At 41.1% G+C, this 27954-nt stretch overlaps 1 protein-coding gene across 1 annotated transcript in view; it reads left to right on the top strand.

The window, feature by feature from the left end:
• Positions 1 to 27445, top strand: part of SLC17A8 (solute carrier family 17 member 8) — a 42272-nt gene extending 14827 nt beyond the window's left edge. Inside the window, exons 3-12 of the mRNA XM_014835080.3 lie at positions 4457 to 4575; positions 6404 to 6518; positions 8146 to 8233; positions 12078 to 12164; positions 12521 to 12660; positions 12793 to 12942; positions 14065 to 14197; positions 18473 to 18583; positions 23300 to 23427; positions 24815 to 27445. Coding sequence (XP_014690566.1) covers positions 4457 to 4575; positions 6404 to 6518; positions 8146 to 8233; positions 12078 to 12164; positions 12521 to 12660; positions 12793 to 12942; positions 14065 to 14197; positions 18473 to 18583; positions 23300 to 23427; positions 24815 to 25159 — 1416 coding nt within the window. The 3' untranslated portion in view covers positions 25160 to 27445. The remainder of the gene's footprint in view (positions 1 to 4456; positions 4576 to 6403; positions 6519 to 8145; positions 8234 to 12077; positions 12165 to 12520; positions 12661 to 12792; positions 12943 to 14064; positions 14198 to 18472; positions 18584 to 23299; positions 23428 to 24814) is intronic.
• The last annotated feature ends 509 nt before the right edge of the window (positions 27446 to 27954 follow it).

The raw sequence follows: 27954 nt of genomic DNA on the forward strand, positions 1-27954 counted from the left end.
TGGGATAAAAACTAGATATTTTGCACTGAGATTTTTTGAAGAAGAAGAAGATTAGCCCTGAGCTAACATCCACCACCAATCCTCATCTTTTTGCTGAGGAAGATTGGCCTTGAGCTAACATCTGTGCCCATGTTCCTCTACTTTATATGTGGGACACCTGCTCCAACACGGCTTGATAAGTGGTATGTAGGTCTGCACCCAGGATCTGACCTGGTGAGCGCTTGGCTGCCGAAGCAGAGCCCACAAACTTAACTGCTACACCACCAGGCTGGCCCCATGCACTGCAATATTTTTAAATCCTCATTGTCAAACGAGGGAGAGAAGTAAGCAGTATGCATAGGTAGGTCTTGCAACTATGGGGCATATATTCTTCCAGTAAACTACTATGAAGGGTAGTTTTAGCTGATGTGTAAATAATCATTTTTCTTTTAATAGTTGTGAGTATTAAAACATGTGAAGCACTTAGAACAGTGTCTGGCTATGGTGAGCAATAAATGACTGAAGTTTGAGAAACTTTGTGATTATTTCCCATGACCCTCAGGAAAAGTCCCAACTCCTTCTCATGAATCATGAACTCTGTAGGGCTAGTAGGATGGGATTGGGAATTGGCCAGACCTAGTTTCAAACTCTACTCTGTTGTTTATTAGCTCTGGGTCCTTGAGCAAGTTGCCCTTGTGTCCTGGTCAGGGTTTGCTGGCTGCAAAGAATAGAAACGCAGTGAAACCAGCTCCAGTTAAAAAGGGAATTATAGTAGGGCGGTAAGGGATCTCATGATAGTGAAGGGCAGAAAGCAGCTCTGCTGTGTATGTTTGTGCAGCCTGTGCCCCAGACAGGGAGGCCCAGCCTGAGGTGGGACTGAGATCCAGGCTGGACTCCACCGTGGGGAGGAAAAGAGTCTCTATGTAATTCTTTCCAAGGCGTGAACAGAGGCCCTGTCAGGAAGCACCGATTGGAGCTGGACCTCATGGGAACTAGGAAATTCTTAGCGAAGGTCTCCAGCTTGCTTGATCTGCAGGGTCTCTGACCTGCTTCTCTCTGAGTCTGCTCCATTTTCCCGGGTCTCTCCACGGACTGGTTTCTTTCCTTTTCCATGGCTCCTCACTGCCTTCCAAAGCTGCAGTTCCTGGAGCCTTTGCCTTGCCAGGGAGCTGACTCACTCGGCCTTGACTCCAGTGGGACTTGTTTCACTTCAAGTGCCCAGTACCATCCAACTAGAATCTCTGGGTTCAGATTGCAGAGAGAGAGACAGAGACGGACAGAGACAAAGACAGAGAGACAGAGCGAGCCTATGGCTTGACTCTCCCTATTCAGGTGTCCAGTCAGCCGCGATAGTCACCAGCGGAGAGTCCCATGGCGCTGGGACACGGGTGGGGAAATGCTCTTAGAAGGAAATGTGAGTAGGGAGGCAGGAACTGGCATTCCCAGCGATTCTTTGCTAACCCTTATTGCCCTTATTGTGAAATGAGACTGAAAGGACTGCTTTGCAGGTCAAATGAGGTAATTTGGTACTAATAAAGTAACTATATTAGTTTCTTAGAGTTGCCATAACAAATTACCACAAACGTGGTAGTTTAAAAAAACAGAAATTTATTCTCACACGGTTGTGGAGACCAGAAGAAGTCTGAAATCAAGGTGTTAGCAGGGCCACAGTCCTCGGAGAATCCTTCCTTGCCTCTTCCAGCTTCTGGTGTCGCCAGGCATTGCTTGGCTTGTGGCTGCATAACTCCAACCTCAGCCTCCATCTTCACTTGGCCTTCTCCTCTCTGTGGTTTTCTCCTCTTCTGTCTCAAATCTCCCTCTGCTTTTCGAAGGACACTTGTCATTGGATTTAGGGCCCAGATGGATAATCCAGGATGACTCGTCTCAAGATCTTTGACTTCATCACATCAGAAAAGACCTTTATCCCAAATAAGGCAGCATTGATAGGCTCCAGGGATTTAGGGTGTATATCTTTTGGGGGGCCATTTTTCAGCCTAACGCAGTACCTGACACAGTGCTTGGCTTATGTTAATGGTTCATTCATGGGGCCACTATGATGCTAATGGGACTCAAGTGATGACGAGAGTCAGTTCTCAGTAGGCCCAAGTGCTCTTCTTCATGGATCATTTCCTTCAGAGAAGGGGCAAAAGCACCATCCCCTCAGAGAGAAAGGCATGAAGAAGGGACCACGTGACTGACAATTAGCCACTGGATGAAGTGGACCCCTCTGCCCTGGATCCTTGATTCTGTGGGTCATTCTGTGACTTAAGGCAAAAAAGTCTAATCTCTGCTTCTTGGTGAGAAAGCCAAGTCTCTATAGGCAGTGGAAAGAATATTGTGTTTTGGGTCAGGCGGATGAGAAGTCTTGATCTCAGCTCTTCTTGCAACTCGTTGTATGACCTTGAGAAAGAAAGTTAATCTCTCTAAGCCTCAATTTCCTCATGTACAAAAAAAAAGCTAATAATAATTACCTCTAGATGTTGTAAGGATTAAAGGAGGAAATATATGGAAAGGGCCTTAATGAAATCATGTTCCTCTTCTGCTCAAAGCTTCCAATGGTTTCCATCTCTCTTAGAGTAAAAGCCAAGGTCCTTAGGATGACTTAAAGGGCCCTTCACCGTTTGAACCACTCACTTTAACTTCTATTCTGCTCTCCCTCACTCATTACCCTCCAGCTATACTGGCATCCTGCTGTTCCTCTAACACGCAAGATACATCCCTACCTCAGGGCCTTTGCACTTACTATTTTTCTGCCTGGAAAGCTCTCCTCTTAGATGATGACATGACTCACTCCCGTCCTTCCTTTAGGGCTTTACTCTAAAATCACCTCCTCAGTGAAGCCTGTCCTGACCATTCTATCTAAAATTGGGCCCCACCTCATCCTACGCAATATTTCCTGTCCCATTCTCTGCTTTCCTTTTTCTCCTCATCACTGACCACCCTCTAACACAGTATGTGTTTGTGTATCATCTGTTGTCCCTTCTGGCATCTTCATGAAGACGGGAATTACTGTCGTTGTTCACTGCTGTATCCCCAGTGCCTAGCACATAATAGCACATAATAGTACATGGCACATAATAGGCACAAAATTAAAATTTGGTGAGCTGATTTGAGTTAATGACTGTTAGCTCCTGTTTACTCATGAGCTTCGGTTTCCTAACCTGCAACATGAGAACTACAGTACAGAGTACAGGCCAACGTTCCCTGGACCATGATCCACTGGAAGGTCTGAATTCGTATTTACACCACCTAGCACCTGATGTGGCATGCAGGAGGAACCAGGTGAATGTTGAATAAATGAGCAAATAAACATGTAACAGTTTGTGACTGGAAAATAAACCATGTTGACAGTTTATAAGATATAGCATGTTGACAGAGACTTTACTCCATAATAGGAAAGCCTTGCATTTTATATCAATGCTTTACAAAGCCATTTCTTGGGCAAATATTTACTTGTCCTTTCCATGTGCTAGGCATTGATTTTAGGTACTGAGTCTATAAAGTCACATGGGTCATGGCTGCTAACTTAGAGTCGCTCGCTGTCCCGGGTTGGAAATGGACACGTGAACGGCTAGTTTGAGAGCAGCACAGTGTGGGTGCCAGGGCTGTAAGAACAGAGGTCTGTGGGACAAGTGCAGGAAAAAGTGTCACTTCAATTTGGGGGAGCTGGGGAGCTTCCTCAGAGGAAGGGACATTTGTCAGGAGTTGTGATTTTCTTTGCCTGGAGAAGAAACTGAGGAAAGGGACTCCAGCCCTAGAGAATCGTATTTTCAATGGCCTGAGTTATGGATCGGTATTTTGTTGCCATTGTCATCATCTTAACACCACCAATGGCTGCTAACGTTTATCGAGTCTACACTATGTTCTGGGCGCTATCCTAACGTGTTAAACGCAAAATCCCTAAGCGGAGGAATCACCTTCCAGAAATATTCACGCCATTTTTCCCCACACATCCTATGGGTAGGTAGAATAGATTTATTATCCTCATTAAGAAATGAGAGAGTGAAGACTTATTCCCTTTGTGCTCACACTGAGTGGTTTCTGAATAAACTAACATGTTAAATAACCTAGTAAAGCTATAACTTATTTTCTGTTTTCTTCACAAGTTGTTTTATTTTCTTCTTAGCACTGACCACTACACACACACACACGTATATACCATATATATATATATTCGGTTATATACATATTTTTATATGTATATTTTATTTGTTGTGTATATATATATATATATATATTTTTTTTTTAATTTATGCATAATCTCTTCTTTCTCTCACTAGAAGGCGAGCTCCACGAGAGCAGAGACCTTGTCCTGTTCACTGCTAGATCCCAAGCACACAACAGGCCCTCCTTAAATACTTGTTGAATAAAGGAAGAGACGAAGGACCTCGTGGGGTTATTATGTAGGATCATCAGTGAAAAACGGCAGTCAGCTGTTTTCTTACAAACATGACTGTATCTGATTTCTCATTTCCAGACAGCACAGTTTAACTGGGATCCAGAGACGGTGGGCCTTATCCACGGATCTTTCTTCTGGGGTTATATTGTGACACAAATCCCAGGTGGATTCATTTCAAACAAGTTTGCTGCTAACAGGTAAGATAAACTGATACAGCATGAGTGCTGCCCCGATCATCACATGGCTTTGTACTTTTACCAAATCTGCGTAGTTGGCATCCAATTTAGGAGTGTGGGATGAAAGACAGGAGCCATTCTGACAGATGTGATTCACAGATATTGATCCCAAACGATCCTGTTCTTAAGATTCTCCTTTTATTTACTTTTTCGTCCAATCTAATTTAACTTGTAACTCTTTAAGGGATTGTGTAGTAAAAAGAGCAACTGACTCTGAGTTGGGAGAAACGGTTCCTGGACCCTAAGTAACTCACTGGACGACCTCAACTGAGTCACTTTCCTGCCCTCTCTGGGCCTCAGTTTCCTTATTTGTGAAATGAAGCATTGGGTTAGATTGTGCTGAGTTCCCTTTGGCCGGTGACTTTCTGTGATCCTATGTGTTGTATTAATATCACCCAGTACCATACAGGTTTTGTCATGTGAGTGGTAGGGACTTCCTTCTAGATTGAAGATGTCTTTGACGCCCTTGAGATTCTATAGTAGGTGTTTGAGCAATTAAAAGTGTCAAGAACAGAAGGAGCTGCCTCAAGAAGCAGTGAGTTCTCTGTCACTAGAGGTATTCAACCAGAAAAGGATGGCCACGTAGAGGAGATGTAGAGTGTAAATGTACCAGAAAAGGAGTGTCCAAATAGCTCCAGGTCTCTTCCAATTCTATATCCTGTGTTCCTTTGCATATATGGAATTTGTGAAGTGTACATTTTATAAAGCAGTGTTTTTCAAACTCTAAACTACAACTCATTAGATTCTTGTGAAATCAATATAATGATTTACTAATGAGCATTTTCTAAAGAAAGAGAGAGAGGAATAGAAGAGAATCAAATAGAATCAAATAGAATAGAAAATATCTTAGTTCATAGCACATTTAAGGGTAAATATTAGTTTGATAACACTTGTGTGTATAAGAATGTATTGGATTGCACTATAAAATATATTGTGTTCTATGGGTCAAGGTCAAAAAAGTTTGAAAGCAATTACCATAAAATCTAAATATGTATAAGCATGACTATATTTACTTATATCCTTGTCTAATTTGTGTCCTTTATTTATTGTTACTTACCTATTGTATTCTTTTTACACAGATGATAAAATATTGGCTCATATGGTCTCCAGGGTACTGCTTACACCTCTGCCCTAAAAAGAAATTACACATAATATGATTTTCTAGCATGTAAAAGGGCTGAAGCATCATCAACATGTATGAGAAAGGAAGAAAATGCTGCCTGCTCTCTTTTCCCAGGACACTCTGGTCCAAGCAGGCAGGAGAAGGCCAGTGGCACTGGGCAGAGAGTTGGGGGCTAAGACAGGTCCACAGCTTGTCTGATGCTTGGCTGGTCCCAGGACACAGCGTGCTTCTCAGATAGACAGTATCCCTTTCTGGTAAAGTGAGAGCAGAGTTGGGAAGGAGGAGATACAACCCCAATGTGCAGAAGTCATGAGATAATAGAATTGGTCAGTTGGGTGGAAACAAGCAGAAGGGTGGGTCTCCAGCAAGCTCACCTCATGTTAGTCAATCTCCAGCTTCAGGACCTCATAGGCAGGCAGGACATCCCTGTACTTCCAAAAACCTGCCCACAATTGGTCCAGGGACTGGAGCTCAGGAATCAAAGCATCCCAACGGTCTGGCTTGGGACACACCAGACACTAACATAGCATCTGTTTCTCTGAATTTATTTCTATTAATTTCCACAGTGATCTTCCATGAACTGTTAGGTTCATTTCTGATGAAACGAGCTGAGATATCACATCCGTCAGCATGCCTGCCCAATAACACAGTGTTTTGGTCCCTCAGGGTCTTTGGAGCCGCCATCTTCTTAACATCGACTTTGAACATGTTCATTCCTTCTGCAGCCAGAGTGCATTACGGCTGTGTCATGTGCGTCAGAATTTTGCAAGGTCTAGTGGAGGTAGGAGATACTTTTCTTACGGTTTTCGATATTGCTGGAGACAACACGGTTTTTTAGAAAATTCGACTTCTGAAGAAAACCCCCTTCACTCAGTTTTCCTATCTTCCATCTTGTCCTTCTATCTCAGCTCTGGTTATGCTACAATTATGAATACCTTAATTAAAATGCTTGTGTGATTCCAAATTTACACACAATAAAGGATCATTTCGTATAAGCACAGAATTTCAGATGAGCCAAGAATGATCTTAGACATAATCTAATCTGACACCTTTCATTTAAAAAATGATGAAACTGAAGCCCCAAACCTATAGTTCACATAGCAAGGGCTCTTTCTGCTAAAACAATGTAAATGGATGTATTAGTATATCTGTAAATTTCCTAGGTGTATTCTTACACAGAGATTTAACTCATTGAAGGGGGCAGCATGATATAGACTCAGAAGGTAAATATTTTGGACTTTGCTGGCCATATGGCCTCTGTTGCAACTACTCAACTCTGCCGTTGTAGTGGGAAGGCAGTCAGAGACAGTATGTAAACAAATGGATGTGGCTGTGCTCCCGTAAAACATTTTGAACACTGAAATTTGAATTTTATGTGACTTTTACATTCCAAGAAATATTCTTCTTCTTTGAAAATTTTTTCCTCACTTAAAAATATAAAAATCGTTCTTAGCTTAAGGGCTGTACAAAAATAGATGGTGGGCCAAATCAGGCCATAGTTTGCCAACCCCTGGTGTAGAGCCATGTTTCCCAAACTCAGTCATTCACCTCTAACCTTCAGCACTTTTGTCATATCCGGGTACAATTTCTACTATTATTTACCTATGGCTTTTCCCCAGATCAACTCACTTAAAAGCAAAAAACAAAAAAACTTCACCCTAAGCAATATCTTTGAAATCATGGGTTTGATGTGCTAGCTACATTTTTTCTAAAGCATATTAGAATACATATGTAACAATTAAAATTAAAAATCTATGTTGTTGTAGCACCTCAAATCCAACTCTAATCCCACTAGAGGGACATATATCACACTTCGGAAAAATACTGATGTGATAGAAAGAACATGCTATTAGCAGCCATGCGGACTACGGTCTAGTCACTCAATGGCTCTGAGGCTGAGGTTCTGTATCTTGAAATGAGAGGCTAGATCAGCTGATTGTGGAAGTCCCTTTCTACATTGATATTCTACAATAATATGAAATATAAAGACCCTCTTCCCTATTCCCTACCATGCTTACATTGGAACTGATATTTGAATCTCAGCATCTGTGCTGCAAGTCAAAACTGCTGACACATGCTATTTAGTATTATGATTTGAGCTTTTGTATTGTAGCCTGTCTTAAAGAAGCAGGATCTTTTTTTTTTTTTTTTTTTGGTGTGGAAGATTTGCCCTGAGCTAACATCTGTGCCAGTCTTCCTCTGTTATGTATGTGCAATGCCTCCACAGCATGGCTGATGAGTGGAGTAGGTCCACACCCGGGATCCAAACCCATGAACTTGGGCCACCATAGTGGAGCACATGGAACTTTGACAATTTGGCCACAGAACGGGCCCCAGCAGGATCCATGTTTTAAACACAAACAGAAACTAAAATCAAATCAGATAATCTATTTTCAACCCTTTACCAGGGTGTGACCTACCCAGCCTGCCATGGAATGTGGAGTAAGTGGGCACCACCTTTGGAGAGAAGTCGACTGGCCACAACCTCTTTTTGTGGTAAGTGTACTAGAAGCTTCAGTTAGGAATGCTTTTCGATTCAAGTAACTGAAAATCCTACTAAATAGACTCAATTTTTCCCCCGTAACAGAAGTTCAAAGATGAGTGCTTGCTGGAGTTGGTTCTGCTGCTCAACGATCCACCCAGGGTCTACACATGTTCTGACTTCCTACTCTGCTGTCCTTAGAGTGATAGCTTTTTACTCTCTTGCTTTTTCCTCATGTTCACAAGATGGCTGTCATAGCTCCAGTCATCAAGTCTACATTCAAGGCAGAAAGAAGTGGGGATAGGTATCCTACCCACATCTGTTCTTTTCATCAGGAAAGCAAAAGCTTTCCCAAAACCCTCTAGCATCCTTCCACTTATGTTTCTTTGGCCCTAATTGTGTCATATGCTTTCCTAAGTGCAGAAGAGGCTAGGAAAGCAAGTGCCTAGGGTTTCCAGCATCTTTAGTAGAGAAAGGTAGGAAAGAAAGGATTGGAAGTGCTTGTTGGATCAGCCAACAAATGATATTTGCCAAGGTCAAAAGTGGAAGAGATAGAATCATCAAGTCCCCCACTCTTTTTTACAGATGGGGAAACTGAAACTAAAGTTTAATGTTTAGTTTCACTGAAATGAAACTAAAGTCCAATGACTTGCTCAAGATCAAAACTACTAAGTCATGGGGCTGAAGCTAGACCACCTAATTCTTGGTTCAAATTTTCCTCTCTACACACTACCATGTACACATTGTCATAGAGACTTTTAATTAATTTTTGCCATTATATTCCAGATAAAAACAAGATGGAGACCATCCATCTTAACTGAAAGTGAGCTAGCGGTGCCTAAGTAGTGATGTGACTTTAATTCCTGGGTCTCCAAACGTCACCTTGCTAAGTTTGCCTCACTCCAAGCTATTCTTATGGGACTGCCCGCTCTCTGTATCTCTGGGAGTAATCAGCATTCTGAAGAGTCTACCTAGGTAACAGTCAACAATAGAACGGACACGTGTGCTGCTGCTGTCAGCACAGTTGTAAAATCTATCTTCAAATATTTTTTTATGGGGGATGGAGCCTAGGAGGACTAAAGTGCCTTAGGCCACAAAAGTCACAGTGGGGCCCAGACAGAGTTAGCATCAGCACTTAGGTCTGTCTGATTTTTCAAGCTGGCACGCCTTTCCTAAGAGAAGCTCACCTGTACTCCTTATTGGCTTCCTCTTTATTTCTGTGAATATTTTTATTTATTTCTTCCTCTCTCTTTCTCTTCACCTTCTTTAAGTACTACTGCTACTACTAGTAACAATAATAATGAAAACGAATCCCTGGGAATTTGGTGTGAAATATTCACCAGTGCGTCTATTTTGTGCCTAGTTTGGAATTGGATGTTCAGCTGAGATGTCTGTACATCTTTAGTTTTTCTTGTCCTCAGAAACCGTTTCTGTCCTCTTGTTTGCAGTTCAAGATCATCTCCACCCTAGTACTGACCTTATACCAACTCTAGAAGAATGTAAGATTCTGCCCCAGCTGACCTTGTGAATTGTCAGATCCTTGACCTTATTTTCTTTGGATGGTTTATTTATAAGCCCTTTCATTTTGATTTGCCAGCAAAACAAGAATGACTAGCAGCCACTCCCCATTCTTAGTATCTTTATAGCCCGAAAAGGGCTGATTTAAGAAATGGTTTGACTCTCAAGGAAAGTTACCTGATCAAGGTCACAGGGTTTATTACATTTCCCTGCTAAGGTGTGGCCTTGGTTTCAAAGATCAGCAAAGAGAAAATGTCATTAGAAGAATTGCCAGGCTTGGGTATTATCAGTGCTTGCACTCAAAACGTTTTGGAGTCGGAAGAAAACATCTAGTCACATCCATTGTTTTATAGTGGTGAAAACGGAGGCTCAGGGAGGAAAAAAAGATATAATTTCTCACAGCTAGTGAGGACAGAACTGGGGACTCTTTGCCACCCCCAATTCAGCTATTCACCCGCTCCAGGCCGTTTAACAAACATTGGAGGGCTTCCTCTGCCCTCATGGTAAGCACACAGGGGTCAGGGCGCAGTCTGTTCCCCGGGGCGACACCCATTGGGGTGCACTCAGGAGCTGTGAGTGTGATGGGAGATTGTGTTCCAGCCATGTCTGGAAGGATGAGGGAGTCTTTGTCGCATAGACAGGGAAGAAGAGTGGTTTAGGTCAAGATGTGAAGTTTCCTCAACAAAAGAATGCTTCTTGCTGCGAGGAATTATTGGGCACTGCTGAGGGGAGGAGGCAGGACTGAGTTATTAAATATTTAAAGATAAAGCCTTTGGATTCTTACAGACCTGGGTTCGTGTCACTCAAATCTGTGTGGCCTCAGGCAATTTACCTCCCCTACCCCAGCCTTGGTTTCCTCCTTCTGAAATGGGGATGATATTGGTACCGAAGTCATCGGGTTGTAAAGAAAGTTAAATGAGATCACGGGTCCAGAATATTCAGCATGGTATTCGGTGCATGGGAAGCACTCAATGCATCTTGGTTGTTGCTGGTTATTCCCTGACCCTCCCTGTCCTGGGCATTTTTTTTATCTCCTAACGTGGAGCCACCCACACCTCACTCCCAGGGTATTTGGCCCTGGACAAAGACCACCTACTCTACACCCACAGTGGAGTCAGGCCTATAGCTCTTTCTAAAGGATATGCGCCAGAATGCCTGCCTTATAGGTTTGAGGAATTCTGAGGTAAGAAAAAAAAATTGTGCTATCATTCTGCATGTGACAGTAGTGGGAACAGTTGGCATTTGTATGGCACTAATTAGAGCTTACACAGTATCTTCACATGCAGAGTTTATTTGCTCCTCAAAACAACTCTGGGAGATAGAGATTTATTCCCTTCCTCTCTCTGAGGAGGATGATTCAGAGAGATTGAGAGGCTTCCTCAGGCGTCGGGATGTTCAGATTTGGGATTCCAGGTTGGGCCTTTCCTAGCCAGTCAGGCCCAGATTGAAAAGATGGGGTTAATCTCCTTCTCTGGAAGATCCCCAAGCTCTCATTTCCTGAAGGTCTTCCTCAGCATTGGATTCTGGGATACAGAATTTCCTTTGCTGCTCACTTTTTCTGAAGCAAGGGTTTTTTCATTCACAACCCAGAGGGAATTTCAGATAGTCATGTTTTGATTCGGTTAATATTTGTTGGGAGTTCGCAGGGCTTGTGTTTCTCCAGCAGATTTCATGGAGCTGTAGCAGATAGTGGAGGCCAGGTCACTGCCTCTAGCCCTCATTATCTTGTCTAGACAAGATAAACATCCACAGGTAGGTGAGTATTTACAAGGTTAAGTATTTACAAAGTAAGAAATAAGCTTCAGAATGTACCCATTCAGGAGGTTGGTGGAGACAGAAGCCATCCTGGTCATCCTGCCATCCTGGAATTAAACTATTACCTGATTAAAGAAAAAAATCAAGACTAAAAAAGCATGATCCTTTTACTAGTTTGAAGCCCCTCACTTAAAGACCTGGGTGATACTCCTTCTGAACCGTGAGCTCTGAAAGAATTCACTTGCTGTCTTTAGCACCCAATATTGTGCCTGGTTGAATTTTTCAGATTTCTCTTAGATTTTTCTCATGTTTTTATTCTATCCTCTCATGTAATTCCAAATTGCTGTGCCTGAGCGATCTTTATCTAATCCTCCCATGGCACCTGGATGAAGTTAAAGGACATCCTGGTGACCTTTCTCTTCTGGAAGCCCTGTGTTAAGGAATACTGGGTGTTTGCCTGTCCATTCTGCACAGAAGCATTCTGACTCCTGCTCAGTTTGATTCATCCTCAGCTGCATGAACTCTAAATGGGAGGAAAGGCCTTATGACCTTTGGTAAGTTTCCCTCAACCTTTTCTTGTTCTAGGTTCCTATGCGGGAGCAGTGATTGCCATGCCCCTGGCTGGGGTGTTGGTACAGTACATTGGATGGGCCTCTGTCTTCTACATTTATGGTGAGTGATTTGACTTTCTGAGTTCCCATGGTTGACTCGCAGAGATGGTATTTTACTGTATAATGGGGTTGGCTAAGAGTTTACCATATGAAAATAGATATTAATAAGACAAGTTTATCATATAAATGGAATACTTGTCTACCTAGGATTCATTTAACGTTTATATTAAAGTAGAGTTTCTTAATGAGCAGAACATTAGCTTTCTTTAAATACCGGTTAGTAACAACAAGGAAATGAACAAAACACTTTTCTCTTAGCTGAACATAGTGCCGTTTGAGAATATTTTGAAAACTGAAAAATTTAGAGATGGGAGAAAAGGAGACCATATCATCAAGTCTTTTGTTTTTTAACTGCAGGTATGTTTGGGATTATTTGGTACGTGTTTTGGCTGTTGCAGGCCTACGAGTGTCCTGGAGCTCACCCAACAATATCCCATGAGGAGAGGACCTACATAGAGACAAGTATAGGAGAAGGCGCCAACTTGGTTAGTCTGAGTGTAAGTATAGACGGATAGATGAAGACTTGCCTCTTCCTTGCGAGAATTTCTCTCAGTGATTGTGTTGTCCTCTTAAGAAAAATAATATATCAATATATTCACTAAAAATCTCATGGTATTTTTACTCTCTAGAAATTTAATACACCGTGGAAAAGATTTTTCACATCATTGCCGGTTTATGCAATCATTGTGGCAAATTTTTGCAGAAGCTGGACCTTTTATTTGCTGTTAATAAGTCAGCCTGCTTATTTTGAAGAGGTCTTTGGATTTGCAATAAGTAAGGTAAATACGTAGATGCTTCAAATGTTCTTGAACTTTAAATCTCTTGCTTCTACTGAGAAAATCTTTGCATGATACAGTAATTAAATTGCTGATCCTAATTCGTAACAGTTCTGTGACATCTAATACCCTGGAGATCAGACAATTTACACAGTCTGTGCATAGTATACATAGCTATTTAGTTTCTTCTTAGAAAAGATCAGCGCTGTATTAAGCTGCTTTTAAAGATTTATGTTCTACCTGATGGCAAAGTGTTTTTGAAGCTAACCCAAGGGCTGCACGTTAGGCAAGGATAAAAAGATAACAAGATTTGATGGTGAGACTTTTTTCCCTCTTATAAATGACATAGTGAGTTTCAGTTAGAACCTTAAAGCTCATTTTACAGATGACCCTTCTCTCCATAATGGCGGTTGTACTAATAACGACCATTGCTTCGTATGGTCGAGAAAGAACTTTTTTCAGTTTCCCCAGCCATTGTCATTAGGTTGTCTGTGCTTCGGGGAGAAAGGGTGTGGATGGTTCTCATTTTTTTATTCCGTTCTCTTGTGTAATTCCAAATTACTGCGCCTGAGCAAACTTGTCTAATCTCCGCACGGTACCTAGATGAAGTTAAAGGGCATCCTGGTGACATTTCTCTTGTGGAAGCCCTGTTTTAAGGTACACTGGGAGTTTGCCTGTCCAATCATGAAATAGTTAGGCCTCCTTCCTACAAGGGAAAGAACAGCAGCCTAGTAGAGGTAGATGTTTGCACAGGTCCTGTCGGAAGTCACCATGGACGAGCTAGTAGGGGCCAGTAACAGTGGCTGCCATCAATGAACACTCACTCTGTGGCCAGTGTAACCACCACGTGCCAGGCACTGTGTTGGTGCAGGGGCCTCTGTGATGAGTAAAAGTCATCTCTGTCCTCAAGGAGTTTCCAATCTGGTGGAGGAGACAGGTCACTACTTAAAATCATTCACTCATTCATTTTTCACTTATTACAAAATTCAGGCCTACCTGGGTCCTACATAATTAGGTTATTAAATTTGGTGGTGGGGGGGTGGTAGAGGTGGTGGGGGCAGGGAATTAGGGATGTACCTCTCTCAGAAGTAGCTAAAAATATCCCCTTCTTTCTTTCCATTCTAGGTGGGCCTCTTGTCAGCAGTCCCACACATGGTTATGACCATCGTTGTTCCTATTGGAGGACAATTGGCTGATTATTTAAGAAGCAGAAAAATTCTGACCACAACTGCTGTCAGAAAAATCATGAACTGTGGAGGTACTGTGGACTTCATGGACGGCTAAACGGCTTGTATAAAATGAGATGAAATTGAACTTCAGAGCATAGTTTGGGGGTTATTTCTAATCACTGGAAGGGGTCTTAAAGGCCCCAAAGTCCATCCCCTGGCAGATACTGAGTGTCCATCACACCCCTGCCAAGTGGTCATCCACCTGTGCTTGTGTAACCTGAGATACGACATAGTTCATCAGACGATACACACCCGCAACTGCAGAAATCCTTCTTTCATTTTCTCTTAAGGCAAAGCACCTGATTGATTTCCTGCTCTGTATATGTTTACTGTCTCTCCTTCCCATACCTCCTTCCACACACATAATCTTTTGCTTGTGTAGTTTATTCTCTTATCTCCTTCCTCCCTTTCTACATATACACATGTTTTGGTAAGAAACAGAAAAGTATTTTCTTTGAATAGTTTTCTTTCCTCCCAAGATATGCTTGTGCATGGAGTGAACACACACACACACACACACCATCTTCTTTTCTGCTTTATTTAGTTCCTGCTTTATATTTTGGTTTTGCAAAGACAAAGTGGAAGTTTGGTAATTTTCCAGAAGAGGTAGATGAAAGTAATTGTGAACCCCCACAGCATTCATGACTGCTCACCTTTTTCAAACCCTTCACTTTCTCCATATTTGTTTTGTTTTACTTTTAGAATTAGCATTTACTGAATGCCTTCTGTGCCAGACACTAAGCTAAGATCTTTACACACATTATCTTATTTAACCCTCATAACCACATTGTGGAGCAAGTTCTATTATTAAACTCACTTTACGGTGAGGAGACTGGGGTATCTTTTTGCTGAGGAAGGCTGGCCCTGAGCTAACATCCATGCCCATCTTCCTCCACTTTATATGTGAGACGCCTACCTCAGCATGGCATGCCAAACGGTGCAATGTCCACACCCGGGATCAGAACCAGTGAACCCCGGGCTGCCGAAGTGGAACATGCACACCTAACCGCTGCGCCACCGGGCTGGCCCCTCTCCCATCTTTAATAGTAATTTAAAAAACCCTCTTCATATGCCTTTTCATGTCAGTTTATATTTTGACATAGCAGGACCAGTGAGCTCTACGTAGAAAATTAAAAAACAACAACAACACAGCAACATTTTGCTTATATACAGAGATGCTAGGCTAGAGATAAATACGTGAAGACAGGGTTTGGTGCCATCACTGAATAAGTCAGATTGATATGGATATAATGAAGCACTTGCATGATCTTCCAGAGGATTTTAGTTGGGTTCATGTTTTCTAAGAAGAAATATAGAGGACATTTCTCATCTGAGAAAGATCACACATTTCGTGGAGTCTGTCACCTCCTTTTCTTTCCATAGACAAGAGACATTGCTGCTAGAATCATGCAAAGCAAACTGATCGTCTTAAGACGTGATGTTCTATTCTAGTTCATTCTGAATCAGGGCACATTTCCAAGGTCTTCAAAGGCAGATGTCAAATCCTTGTACCTCCTTCTACAATACACATAAAGTGTGACTGAATGAAAAATTCTAGTCTGGCTGAATTGGTTGCCTATGTGAACTTCAGATTGTTTTAACATGAAATGAAAATTTTTCTCAGGTCTTTAAATGCTAATTCTGTTTCTCTTGTCAGCTCTGAACAGGTTCACTTTCAAGGATCTCTTGATCACCCTGAAGTTCAAATTTTATCCTTCAGTTCTTGAAACATACAGTCATATCTCTTGCATTTTCATTGTGGATAGGAAGCATTTAGGCTCTCAATTGCTTTTTCTTACTTTGGAAATCTACTGAATATTTGGCAATGATTTTTTTTTTTTTTCCAGCAGATGAGCTGCTGTATCATTCGTAAGTCTTATTCTTCACCCAATGTCTTCATTCTAATTCTTTGGAGGAATTAATATTCTGGTACAACCTTTGTTGAGTGTGTTACGGTAAAAGAAGTTTCAGCCAGATGCCTTGGTGTTTCAGATAGTCCACTGTGAAACACATAGAGTTAGTACATAAAACACTAGCAACTTTGTCCTATGTATAATTTACAATGTTGAAACAAAATTAACAAGTAGCCATGGGAGAAAGCCCACAATTTAAAGGGCACCACTACTTCCATACTTTCATTTGATCCTTTTTAGATAACCATCTAAAAAAGTTATTGATCCTTGCCCTGTTTCTATGATAATTTTGAGGAATTGGACTCAGAAAGGTAAGTAATTTACCATGGTCTACAAAAAAGTGCTTTAGTTTGTATTTCAACCTAATTATCTTGATTCTGTGTCCCATTTTCTTTCTTTTGCATTAATTCGTTAAACATTGTTTATTGAGTGCTCACTACATGCTAGCCAGGCTCTGTGCTACTACACGGTACCTTCTTGGATAACACCACAGTTTTGTGGGGGAAGCAGAAACACAAATGAAAAATTATAAGGCAATATTGAAAAGTTTTATAAAATGAAGAAGAAGCGGGAGGAGATGTCAGCTTCACTCGTAGGTGAGGGGCAGGGTTGTTGCGAAGCTTCCTAGAGGAAGTGACATTTGAATTGGAATTTAAAGGATTTTAAAGGATAGTAAGATTTCTCCAGAAAAGGAGAAATAAGTGGTGGGAGACGAGCATCCCAGGTGAAAGAGCAGCTTGTGAACATACATTAAGGCCATGAAACAGTGTTGTGATTGGGAAATAGCTAATAGATTTGTGTGATCGCAACAGAGGGCTTTCCATGGGCTAGGGGCAGTGAGCAGGGCGGCGAGGGCTGGCAGAAGATGAAGCTGGAACAGCAGGAGAGACTTACTAAATAACTATGTACTAATAATGTGGAACCCTTGACAGAAGATTTAAGCAAAGGAGCAACTGATCAGATTAGTGGTTTAGAAAGATAGTCATGTGAAGAATGGATCAGAGGAAGAAGAGATGGGAAGACCAATAAAGAAGCTATTGAAGTTGCCCAAGTGAGAGGTCATGGGGCCCAGGACCAAGACAGTGGCAGAGGAGGGGAAAGCAGAGGTCGGATTTGACAGGTGTTTCTGAGGTCTAACCCACAGATTCTTATGTGAAAACTGAGGAAGAGGCAGAAGTCCAAGATGATCCCGAGATTTCTGTGTTGAACTTTTGGTTCCATTTGTTGAGCTGTGTCCATGTGCTGGTGATTGTGCTCAACACCTTATATACCTAATTTCATTTAATCTTGCGGTGCTATGAGGTTATATTATTAGCTCCATTTTTGGGCATGAGGAATCTAAGAGGTGAAGTTACTTGTGCAAGGTCACACAATTAGTGATTTTTGAGGTGGAATCTGGACCCAGGCCTATCTGACTCTAAAGTCTAGGTTCTAAGCACAGGTGAATAGAAGATTCATTTAGAGAAGACGACAGAGCATGGTGGTGGTGATGTGGCAGTTGTTTGCTTTGTTTGTTTAGCAGTAAAAAAATAGGGAAATAGAGACTTGATTTGGGCATGTTGTCTTTGAGGTAACTTTAGGACAATCGTGTGGAGATGTCTGAAATCAGCAGACATTTCCAGTATGAAGCATCATTTCATTGTCTTCTGCCTCCCAGGGTACATTATATACCTGGAAATCGTATTTATATCATCTTTATTTCTGCTGTTGGCCAAACTTGTGTGTGTGTGTGTGTGTGTGTGTTTTGATGAGAAAGAACATCTTCATAATTTCCTCATCCTTTTTTATTGTGCTAGATTCATTTGTTATGAACAGAAAGTACTTTTGTCCTGATGTGTTTTCTTTGCAAATATCTCTTGGCTTTTATAAAGAGGCCTGAGAGCTTGGTGAACTGCTGAAAGGAAAGGATTTTGCCTTATGTTTTATAAGCAGTAAGGCTCTGCTTTTTGTTTCAGGTATTCACTACAGCTTTCTGGTCACTTTTGGCAAATAAATATTAGAATGCTGTCATTTTATTTTTCTGTGAGAGAGAACTTACGTAGTCAAAGGAGAATAATTGACAGTTTTAGTATTTAGAAATGGCAGTGGGAACTACCCATGAAATAGTGGATAATAGATATCCTTCATCCCAGAGGCATCATTGGGACCTGCTGGGAACATTCAGGGTTCAAGATGCACCAGGATAATGCTGGAAGGCTCACAGAACACCCAGGTAACATTAGCATGGTCATGTAGTCAAGAAACACTCAGGTAATGTAAACACTATACCAGGATGTATGTACTAAAAACTTAGGTCTGTGGAAATAGAAATAGATTCTTATTTGATAAATTCACAAACTTGAGCTGACCGACATGAAAATGACCTTTTTTTCCTGCTGTTTCCATTCACAGGTTTTGGCATGGAGGCAACCTTACTCCTGGTGGTTGGCTTTTCCCATACCAAAGGGGTGGCTATCTCCTTTCTGGTGCTTGCTGTAGGTTTTAGTGGCTTTGCTATTTCAGGTAAAGTGTCCTTTGGTTTTCCAAATCTTTTCAATAGATTCAGCAAGTCTTGGGAGGAAGGAAGGACAGGCTATAGTAGCACCTTCCTTTAGTAGCCAGGCCATTCCCAAGAAGCAGAGCCATTAGCTAGAGACTTTCATTGAGTGGCCATAACTTTGTTAAGATTATTGAGCACTGGGCTTAGGAGCCCAGTGAAGCTGGGATTGTCCCTACTTATCCATCTTGGAAAAGACACAAGGTGCAGGTGACCCCCCACCCCCCACCCCAAGGCATGGGCAGAGATCCAAGCCTGTGTCCTGGGTGAAGTGGCACTTTCATACTTCAGCACCAGGTCACCCTACCTAACAGAGGCTCTTGACATTCTCGATCCTCACCTCCTGTACAGAACTGCTAGTATTAGCTCAAAAGTCAAATGATGTGGTCATTTGATAGAAAGTCATAGAATCCAAAGTTTTTAGAGTGGAAAACTTCTTTAGATTTTGTCTACTCCATGGCTTTCATTTTCCAAACAAGGACATGCAGGTCCAGAAAGGGAATGTGGCTTTCTGAATAGGGTAGAGCAAGAAGTAAGAATAATAATGACGATGGTGGGGTCGGCCCGGTGATGCAGCGGTTAAGTGTGCACATTCCGCTTTGGCAGCCCAGGGTCCACCAGTTCGGATCCCAGGTGTGGACATGGCACCGCTCATCAAGCCGTACTGTGGTAAGCATCCCACATATAAAGTAGAGGAAGATGGGCACAGATGTTAGCTCAGGGCCAGTCTTCCTCAGCAAAAAGAGGAGGAGGAGGATTGGTAGCAGATGTTAGCTCAGGGCTGATCATCCTCAAGAAAAAAAAAATGATTATGGTGAGAGCTAATGTTGATGAAGCCCAGACTCTGTGCCAGGGACTATTCAGAGCCCTCTATGTGTATAACCCGGGTAATTCTCACAGCGACCCTCGAGGGAATCAGTGGTATCAGTCTCCCATTTGACAGGAGCAGAAACCAGTCTGCTGTGTGTGAAAGGCCGGAGTGCTACCATATCATGTCTTATAAACTTCAGAAGCTCCTTATGCAAATCTGGATGAAAAAGTAAACTTCTATTGTTTTTCTACTTTTAAAGCATAATGTGATGCTAAAAACGATCACTTACAGAACATTTGACATATATTGCATCTATCTCATGACATTGTGAAGCAAGTAGTAATGCCATTATTTTACTGATTAAGAATCTAAAAACTCAGAAAAATTGGGCACTTTCTTTTTTTTTTTCTAAAGATTGGCACCTGGGCTAACAACTGTTGCCAATCTTTTTTTTTTTTCTGCTTTATCTCCCCACCCCCACCTCCCCCGTACGTAGTTGTATATCTTAGTTGCAGGTCCTTCCAGTTGTGGGATATGGGACGCCGCCTCAACGTGGCCTGACAAGCGGTGCCATGTCCGCGCCCAGGATCCAAACCCTGGGCTGCCGCAGCGGAGCGTGCAAACTTAACCACTTGGCCACGGAGCCGGCCCCTGGGTGCTTTCTTAATGTCACACAATTGGTGGCAAAGGCAGAACTAAAGTGCAGCTCTGCTGGCTCCAAGCGTGCACTTCTTCCACCGTTCCGGGCTGTCTTAAAGATCAGAGTGGTAACGTCCCAGAGCAGAAAAATGTGGAAACTCTGGTCTAAACTACCAGCAAACAGGGACTTGATCTTATCAAAATCAATCAGACTGATGAATCATTAAATTAGGAAAAATATGTCTACTTTAAAAGTAGCTTGGAGGTAAGAACTTGCGTTTGGAGGTGCATAAACCTGGCTTTGAGACCCCTCTTTTTACTACCTACTATTCATAAAAGAAAAAATTCGCTTAGTTATAAATCCTCAAGCCTCAGTTTCCTCAACTAGAGATTGGAGAGATGGGATGGTAGCCTTGTAGGATTGTTGGAAGAGCTCAATGAACTGAGATAATTCATACATTCACTCACACTTCCCATGAGCCATGCACTGTTCTTGGCACAAGAGACACTACAGTGAAAAAAATAAAAGATTCTGTCCTTATAAAGTTTACATTCTAGTGGAAATAAAGCATTTGAAGCCCTTAGCCCAGTGCCAGATGCATAACAAAATTAATAAGTATTCACTTTTATTGTTCAATTATTCACTCTGGACCAGTGCTTTTCAAATTTTAATGTGTACACAAATCACCCCAGGATCTTGCAAAATGCTGATACCGATTGAGCAGGTCCAGAGTGGGGCCTGACACTCTGCATTTCCAACAAGCTTCCCAGTGATGCTGCTGCTGCTGCTCAGTTGTCCACATCTTGAGTAGCAAGGATAGAGCAATCACTACCTGCTTCCATTAGGATGTTGAAGAATACCTCCCTTTGATTGCTCTGTGACGCAAAAGAGATTCATATCCTGTCCCCAGAGATATGAAATGTTCAGGTTCATATTGCCTCCAGATTGCCAATTACACTGCAATCAGAAGAGGAGAAACCCAACACCCCAAATCACAGCAGCTGCCATTATTTTTTTAGCTCTTACTTCATGGTAGCCATTTTTAAGACATGATCTCATTTAATCCCTGTAGCAACCCTATGAGAAGGGTATTGTTATGTCCATTTTACCAGTGGGGAAACTGAGGTTTGGAAGGTGACTAAACTTACCCAGGTAAGTTAAGAGGCTGGGGTTGGAATAAAGCTTTGTCTAACCCAACAGTGACACTGTGGGAGGGACTGTGACCATGGGGGTGATAATTCCTCAGGATCTACTATCTGCCAGTTTTGCAAGGAGTTCATAGAGATAACTTCCTATTGTTCCAGGGAAGGCTGGCACGATTTAGGAACTGATTACAGAAAGAGAGCCAAGACAGGTGTGATTAGAAACATACAAGTGATGGGTGATGCCAGTTTTGAGAACTGTCCTGTGGAGAGAAGACAGACTCTCCCAGCTTGTATACAACTTTTTTTTGTGTGTGTCTGCTACCAAAAAAACTATTAATATCTCAGTTTCTCAATGATTTTTCCCCCTGAACATTAAGATTGTGCAGCTAGAAACCTACATGGCTTTTCTCACATTGTCTTTAGCTGAACACAGATGCCTAGGTTTTGTATCAGAATATAATACTTGGCAATCATATTAATTGCTTCTTATCTCTGGGTTCTTTTCTAATAAAGTGTTTATCACATTCAAATCATCAGTAAAATTAATTAATCTTCCAGCTGTTTTATATTCTGATTGCCTGCCACTTTGATCTGAAAGAGAAGGTATGCTTATTACAAAACGGTTTTCTCAAAATTCTCTTTGAATGGAGGTAGGAAAAACAACCAGCCAATGTGCCAGGTTAAAAAAATAATAATTTTTTAATCCTATTTTTAGGTTCTTTGCACAGAATAGGGAATTAAAAAGCAAGGCAAAGGAAAACAAAAATATCAATTAATAAAGTCTACAACCCCCTGCTGTAATTTCATAGCTCAAATTAGTGATTAACTAAACAATTATTCTTCGGGTGCCTACTATGTGCCGGACACTTTGCCAATTCAGGGAAGGTGGTGGTAAAGAGGACAGATGGCTAACACCAGTAAAGAACATACATGTTAGTTTTCACCTCTATGTGCTGTGTAATTAACATACAGTATTTAACTTAATTCTTACAACAATTTTATAAGAATGATTATCCCAGTTTCTAGAAGAAAAAAGCAGAGGTTCAGAAAATTTGCATCTTAATTAAGCTGCCAGGGGCAGGCCTGTCTGACTCTAAATTGGGCAATATGGGTAGAGTTGATTCCCAGTGCCTGAAGCCTCCTCTTTCGTAGTCTTGTTCTTTGCCTGACATCACTCCACCCCCTTCATTCCACTTACTCTCTTTTTCCTGATAAACAGATTAATAGTAAGGTGTTGACAACTTATTATTTTTTCACTCCCAGCAGCATTATCTTTTATGGAAGACCTCAAAGAGAGGGACATGCCTAGCCGCAGGGGCAGCAGCAGAAGCATATTCGTGGTGGGAGAAGAGATAGCAGAGTTTAGCTGCTTGCTAAGGGCTCTCGCGTACATTTTTCCCCTGAGTCTCGTCTCACAGCATCTTTATAAGTTGAGTAGTAATATTACCCCCATATTAGAGATGAGAGAACAAAGTCCTAAAAATTACTTAAGTGGTGGAAATAAGATGTGAATCCAGATTTACAGACTTCAAATGAATCACGTATGTGAAAGTGTTTTGTAAATTACAGAGGATACTGCCAATGTCTGTGCAAATGTTTATTGTCAGAAAATCACCCTTTCCATTATTCCATGTGGCCACTAAATCTGGCTTACCTATGGTGTTTTTTTGGGAGTGAGTCAAGGGCTAGGAAGGAGGGTATTATGAGGCGGGGTTTGGTTCTAATCACACTATATGTGATTGTGTCATTGTTTGCTCTGAATAAAAGTGATCCAAGCTTTCTGCTTTCCAGTATTGCCCAAAACACCATTTATTTTGGAGGTCTGAACCTATAAGGCACAGATGCCATAATTCTCCCCATGGAAAGCCCATCTCAGACATTGCTAATCAATCAAAGCATGTTTTTCTGCTCTGTGCAGGTATAGCCTGACAATTCTCAATCCAGCCCTCATGGTAGAGGTATCCATTAATCAGGTGCAAGAAGAAACGGCACAGATGGAGGAGAGTTGGGGGAAGCCAAGTATTTTCCTTAATGTGTTTGGAAGTCTGTTTTTGACTCTGATTTTAAGATTTTGGCTTCACTGTAGGTTTTAACGTCAACCACCTGGACATTGCCCCCCGCTATGCCAGCATTCTCATGGGCATTTCAAACGGAGTGGGAACCCTCTCTGGAATGGTCTGTCCCCTCATTGTTGGTGCAATGACAAAGCACAAGGTAATGGTCTCCTTGGGTCTGTGGGTCATGGTATCAGGGGACTGAAGTCCTGCACACACTTGAGATCTCAAGGCCCTGCCTCAGCCTGTAAACGTGTATGTCCTTAACCTTGGTTGAGTCATTTGAACTTATTTTTTTATTTTCTTTCTTCTTCTTTTAAAAAAATAATTGTTAATTGATGGCAAGGGGGCTGATTGATGTTTCCTTCCATGTTTATTCAATTGGAAAATAAAAGATGTGTGTGTTGGGGAACCAACACCATAAAGACTGTTTAGAGACACAGAGAAGAAACTGAGGCTATCAACTCAGGATAAATAGATTACCCAAGATTGTTTTATAATTCTAAATAATTAAACTTTATAGTCATTTTCCATCCATTGCTTAGCATGTTCCAGTATAAAAATATTAGTGCTGTTACACTTCCTTATTATGAAGAAAATAAACAAGACATTAATGACCCTTCCTGAGAACCTACAAGGCTGTGGCACTCGGTCGTTACTGAACCTTTGTGTGTTTAGACGAGGCTGGGTGGTGGAGGAGGATCCCAACCATCCAGAGTTCCACCACAGACCATGTGATTTCTTAATCTCTGTCACTGAAAAGTTTTCAGAATGCTGCTTTCTGCAAATAAGAATTTTTTGGTATTACGGGTTTTTTACCCAACTATTTTTTTTAGTTGGATTGCCTATTACAAATATGACTTCAGAAATTCTTCCAGCATCTTGGAGAAGAAAGTATAGGGTAATTTTTCTTATTTTTGGATAGAAAAGGAAGGTGGGATTTGGGGATTTTATAGGCAGAAGACCCACATTTTCCCTCTCTGTTCATGAGATGGTAGGATTGGTAACATGAATATTAAATCTCAGGTACTACTTCCCCTAACTTTAAACATAAATCCCCATTATTTTTTATACTGTATTTTGCACAGAAAATGTGATTATAAATAAGCTATTGACAGTCAAGAGTGAGCTTTTTTGTGGTTCAAATTGTTATGTAACCAACACAAGCAAGAAGGAGACCTCTGATATTTAAAATGGGGGGTTCCTAAAGCAGTTTTCATTTAACCTGCTATGTGAATGGACACCCCATTTGTATATTTAGAAGAGCTGTGAAGTGGCGATGCACATATTTTACATCATGTTTATTTTGTAAGGTATTTTTATAAATTAAAAAATGCATATTCATTGTAGTCTTAACTTTCAGTTTTTAAACACTCAAATTGGATCCCGTTGGATCCTGGGCATGCTTCTGACACATGTCTTTCCAAGAGACACAGCATTGCCTTTGGGGTGACCAGGTGCTTTTGTCCCAGTGGAGGCCTCCGGAACATTCTGTTAATCTTTGTTTTTGGTGAAAATATTAATTGGTACTGTGTTTCTTTGTTCAGACCCGTGAGGAATGGCAGAATGTGTTCCTCATAGCTGCCCTAGTGCACTACAGTGGCGTGATCTTCTACGGGGTCTTTGCTTCTGGGGAGAAACAGGAGTGGGCTGATCCTGAGAACCTCTCTGAGGAGAAGTGTGGAATCATTGACCAAGATGAATTAGCTGAAGAGACAGAACTCAACCACGAGAGTTTTGCAAGTCCCAAAAAGAAGATGTCCTATGGAGCTACTACTCACAATTGTGAAGTCCAGAAGAAGGAATGGAGGGGACAGAGAGGAGTGACCCGTGATGAGGAAGAGGTGATATCCTACCAGAATGAAGAAGGAAACTTCTCAGATACATCCTAATGTCTGAGGGGCACTTCTTTCTTCTCACCTTGGAACCAGAAAGTATCCATATCTATTGCCTTCCCCATAGCCAAGCTAGCTAGAGAGTCAAATATGGGGACAACTAGAGGTGGGGGATGGGGAAGAAGAGATTTCATCAGCAATAGAGAAAAGAGAACTATTTTCTTACAATGATACCTATGGGTATGGAGCTTGCTCTAATTTGACAAAATGGGTACAGATATAATTTTGTTTTGATTGGCGGCTGATTCTTCTCTCAAAGAACTGAACTTATTCAAAAAGGAATGACTAGAAGAATAAGAGAGACAATACCCAGCTTTTCAAAGAAAAATGGAAGGGAATGGAGATATTTGTCCTGGAGGAGAGAAAACAATAGCTGCCATGCAGAGGAGGGTTTCCTTCCTAGTAGAGTCTACTGCTCATGAAGGGCCTGTGTTGTGACAGGTGCTTTATAAACATTCTCATTTAATCTCCACACCCCTGTGACATCCATTTCTTATGCCCATTTTACAACTAAGGAAACTAAAGCAACAAGAGATTGACTTGCCCGAGGTCGTCCTGTCAGGGCCAGTGCTAAGACTGGTGGGGTCCAAAATAAGCTGTGGTTTTGGAGAAGAAGGTTTTATTTTACCTCAGGGTAGGGAAGACATTTTTAATAATGAAAATTGAAAGTAGAGTGGGTTGTCTTGTGGACAATACCGTATTTTGACAGGCATGGGGGATGGGAAACGTTTGGGTTGAAGTGGCAGAGAGCATTCAAACATTGTATGAGGGGCTGGATTCAAAGACCCTTAGGGGCCTCTATGATCTGAGAGTCAAATGATTCTGTGAATTCATAGTTTTAAAATAATAAGGGTCACAGGGGCCGGCCTGCTGGTGCAGCGGTTAAGTTTGTAGTTCCGCTTCGCCGCCGCCCGGCGTTCGCCAGCTTGGATCCCGGGTGTGGACACGGCGCCTCTTGGCAAAAGCCATGCTGTGGTAGGTGTCCCACGTATAAAGTAGAGGAAGATGGGCATGGATGTTAACTCAGGGCCAGTCTTCCTCAGCAAAAAGAGGAGGATTGGCAGTAGTTAGCTCAGGGCTAATCTTCCTCAAGAAAAAATAATAATAATAATAAGGGTCACAGACTGTATAAGAGATTCAAATAAGTTTAAAAAAGAGAAAGACAGAAAGAGAAAGCTAAGCAAGCTAGCAAATTTCCAGGAATCTGATGGACAAAATAGCTGAGAAGTAAGCAAGGGCTTGGCTGTTGAATGTTAATCCTTAATAATGTCAAGAATGTGGTTAAATAATGTCTCAAATTACTTATAAATCTTTAGGACACTTAGTAATTTAAGAAATCAGTTCATGTGTTTTATTAGGGAAAATTCTCCTGAAAGAGCCTTCTGTTAATAAAGAGTATGTATTAGCCATTTCTGCTGGTGACGTTAGGAAGTTTGAACAAATCATACAAAATTATGATTGAAGTATTCCTAATGACTGTATTTGGAACGATATTCAGGGAAACCACAATAATATAGCAGTAGTTATACAGAGAAATACTAGAATGAAAACATCTGGGACAACTAGACCCATAGTGTTGAAAAATTCATCTTCGATTGCATAAGGCAATAACATGGATACTCTCTAGATACATTTTAAAATTTAATGTTGGCATGTTTAAAATATTGGCATTTTAAAATCTAAGGTTGTTTGAAAGTAAAATTATTTTCCTGTTCATTGTTTTTGAAAATTTTATTTCTACTTTCAGAAGAAAAATATAATATTGCTGAAAGGAATTATAGATTTACTTGTAGTTTATTACTGTAAAGTGTTTTTTAAAATAATTTCTCCCATATATACATATATGGTCCCTTATTGTACCAGCATAGCTGTAGTGTATTTTATAAAAAGAATTTTGAGAAAAAAAGAATTGCCTGACTCTCCATTAAATGATATTCTTTATGTCATTGCTATATAACTTATGTTATCATATATCTTTAAATTTCCTTAATGAGTGAATCCATATAAGTCCCTTAGAACAGTTCCTGGCATGTAGAAAGGGCTTAGTAAACATTAGCTATGTTTATTATCTTTCAACCTTTATCATCTTTCAACCTTTTGGAGAACTTTTCAGTTGAAAAGAAAGCATGCTATGTCATTTTCATGCATTAGTCAATTATTGTGAAAGTTGTGCTGTTTTCTAAGTAAAAAAAAAAAATGAGAAATTTATGGGAGCCAGTATTTTATTTTTTCTTGTGTTAATAAGTCAAATAACTATTAAAAAATAAACTCATGATAATCCTTAAGGTAATATTGTAGATTGTGGCGCAAAGTTGTATTTACTCCATTGTTTAAAGTCAGAATCATATGCTGAAACTCCACATTTTGATAAATCAAAGCATTTAGGATGTCTGTAAATTGCCATTATAGTATTAAAAAGAAAAAATAGGGGACCTGGCCTGTGGCTGAATGGTTAAGGTTCTGTGCTCCCCGCTTTGGCAGCCTGGGTTTGGGGGTTCAGATCCTGGTTGCGGACCTACTCCACTCATCATCTATGCTGTGGAGGCATCCCACATACAAAGTAGAGGAAGACTGGCATGAATGTTAGCTCAGGGCTAATCTTCCTCAAGCAAAAAAAAAAAAGAAAAGAAAAAGAGAGGAAGATTGGCAATGGATGTTACCTCAGAGCGAATCTTCCTTGCAAAAAAAGAAAAGAAAAGAAAAGAAAAAAAGTAGAACCCTGGATCATGGTATTAAAAACTAGAAAACACTTAATTTTGTTGTGACAGGTTTTTCTCTGTGAAGGTTCCAGT

Source organism: Equus asinus, chromosome 4 (assembly GCF_041296235.1).
Source record: "Equus asinus isolate D_3611 breed Donkey chromosome 4, EquAss-T2T_v2, whole genome shotgun sequence".
NCBI classification, from domain to species: domain Eukaryota; kingdom Metazoa; phylum Chordata; class Mammalia; order Perissodactyla; family Equidae; genus Equus; species Equus asinus.